The sequence below is a fragment of the Hylobates moloch genome, unplaced genomic scaffold, assembly GCF_009828535.3.
Source record: "Hylobates moloch isolate HMO894 unplaced genomic scaffold, HMol_V3 SCAFFOLD_9299, whole genome shotgun sequence".
Classification (NCBI taxonomy): domain Eukaryota; kingdom Metazoa; phylum Chordata; class Mammalia; order Primates; family Hylobatidae; genus Hylobates; species Hylobates moloch.
The window spans coordinates 1-2,696 of NW_026661574.1; the positions used below are offsets into that span (position 1 = coordinate 1).

General features: G+C 32.8%; 1 protein-coding gene across 1 annotated transcript; it reads right to left on the reverse strand.

The window, feature by feature from the left end:
- Window positions 1–129: 129 nt before the first annotated feature.
- Window positions 130–2,689, reverse strand: LOC116465717 (complement factor H-related protein 3-like; the record flags this gene model as incomplete). Its single annotated transcript, XM_032148697.1, is given in 4 exon segments — window positions 130–312; window positions 1,953–2,042; window positions 2,045–2,127; window positions 2,556–2,689. Coding segments are annotated over 4 exon segments (490 nt in total), but the record flags the coding sequence as incomplete, so codon positions are not given.
- Between the last annotated feature and the right edge of the window lie 7 nt (window positions 2,690–2,696).

A 2,696-nucleotide genomic window follows, 5' to 3' on the forward strand; every position in this document is an offset into this window, starting at 1 on the left:
AATGGTGTTAGAAGTATTTATATCTCTTTACTCCTAAAAGTGTTTTCCATATTTTTAAGTTAAACACTGTCATCTTAAAGGGAGGAACAAAGTTGACAGAAACTGAGTGGGAATATCTAAATCACTTACTAATGCAAATTGGTTGTGTTGACCACCCATTTTGCAAACATGTAATTGATCCTGAAGAATTTCCATCTGCTGTTGCATATCCTGGTTTACAATTATATTGTGTTTCTTTATTTAAAATATAAATAGAGGAAGATTCAGAAATAAATCCATTTTCAATTTCTATATCTGATTGTGAGCATGTTCCTAAAATAGAAAAAGTAGAGAAAAAATAAACATTTGTTGAATACTTGGAACAGGTAAAAACATGGCAATATGGTAAAACAATGAAACATTTGTTAATGAATTGAAAACAGCAAAACTGGAAGTTCCCTAGACATCCGTGTTCTTAAAAGAAACCAGAAATTTCTACAGAAAATGTTGAAAACACAGGGAAGGGCAGAATAAAAGCAAAGAATCCTTGAGACTGTCAACAGAGCTCTGTCAGGCCTTGAGGAATGCAGATCTAGCAGACTCTCAAGTCCCTAATGGTATTTTGGAAGACTTTCTGGCCACTTTCCAAAAACCTGGGTATTTTTGGCACTATTAAGGGGTCTTAAACCTCATTAAGTCAAATGCCATTTCCCAAGCAAAGATACGGCACACACTGCTACCATAGGCAAGGAGTAATTTTGTAAATCTTTTATCTCCAGAAATTTTAAATGGTTGTCATCTTAAGTGAGCACTTAAACCCATATAGACATGGTGCTTGATAGGAATGGGGAAACGTAAGCAGAAAAAAAAAAGCAAACAAGATAGCAAAAATAAGTTCCAATCTGTTAGTAATGTGTATGTTCTTTATATATTAGTAATGTATGTGTTCTATACATTACTAATGGGTATATGCATAAGGTAGTATTTATTTTAGTAATGTATCTGTTCTAAGATGTTAGTAATGTATATGTTCTTTTCTAATTAGTAATTAGAAAACAAGTGTAAATGGACCAATTTACTATCTGGAAGAAAAAGAAGTCATGTTAAAGATGATAGATATGTATAATATAGCATTTGTCATAATCATGAGTTTTCTGATCTATTCTTGTGTACTTTCCTAGTAATCTCCTCCAGCCTCTAAACTACAGTGTTCACTTTCTCTTGTAAACAATTTTATTTTCAAGACCTATAAAGTGTTTGACCCACAACAATATTTATTAGGTGGATTAGTGATAGAGTGGGTGCCTATGGTAGGAGAAAAAGGGACTTTTCTTTCAGAGACTTAGGCCTCTTGTTGAGGACAGTTGCTCCCACAAAGGGGTAAGAAGGTTCCCATTGTCTTTCATCTCAGTTATATCATAATATTCATATGGTTTCTATAATGGAATGTTTGGTAAATTGCAAGCAATACACACAAACAACTTTCAGAGACCCCTTTACCTAAAAAGTGAAAGTCAGCTATAACTGAAGATGAGCCTTAATTTAAAGCAACAGAACACTAACTATAAAAATAGATATAATTGTGAGATATGTAGCAGTGACCTTTGGGCAAGCATTATATTTATTTTTTAATTAATGCTATAATTTTATAATCTACTTCAATCAATGCATTTAGCATGATTTCAATATAAGTACTGAAGCAGTGTTACTTTTTAACCTGTAGTCTATTTATTTTTTGCTATTCATGACTTATATTTCTATTGTTACTTGACTATTAAGTGACAGAATCCACTCATTATCCAGAAATTATAAATGTATTCAGACACATTTGGAACTGAAAACTAGCTAGGCTTCTATTTAAAAGTAAAAAAGACATATACTCAGCTTGAGAGTTGATACACAAAATTTTCCAGTTAAAGGTCTAGATCTTAGACAGTTAAGGACATACTGGGGTCTCAAACAAGTGGACTAACTGCCACGAATGCATCTGGGAGGAGGAGACCGTTCATCCTCTGTACACGGAACTGCGGTCTGCACATTTGGAAGACCGTAGCCAGGATATCCTCAGCTTTTACAGATTGACCCTGTAAATATGTTCCTTCATGTTTTGTGTTATATCCATTCTCCAAATAACTGAGAATACATTGTCTTAAAGACCATAAAATGATTAAAAAGTAAATTAGAAACATGAATTTGATCAAAATAGTATATTAAAATAATTTTTAGAATATTTAAATAAGACTGCGTCAATACTCAAAAATAATGTATCACTGAAGGAAAACTAAAGCTACTACTAAATGTTTGTACAAAAAAGTCAGTATTCAATGTTACTTATCTTTAGTTTTTATGATAAAATATGTTTAAATTATATAGATATTCTCATACAGTTCCTATATTTATTTCTCATGTGATTTTCATGAAGATCTCATAACAGAAAAGATCCAGTTTGGTTTTTTTGCATGAACAACTCTTCCCTTGGTACCATTTCTGTCATATAAGACAATGTAATCATTTATTTGCTCTTCTCTCTCCATTCTTTGCAAGTTTTACGCACATATTGTTGTAAAGAGGTTTACTTACTGAGGCATGGGACTGTTGGCGACCACCCATCTTGTGTGCAATGAATGTAATCCCAGTAACTTCCCGAAGGAGTCACAAAATTTCGGTCACAGTAATAGGAATAAGATTGTCCTGCAGCCACTGGAAAGTATGGTCTA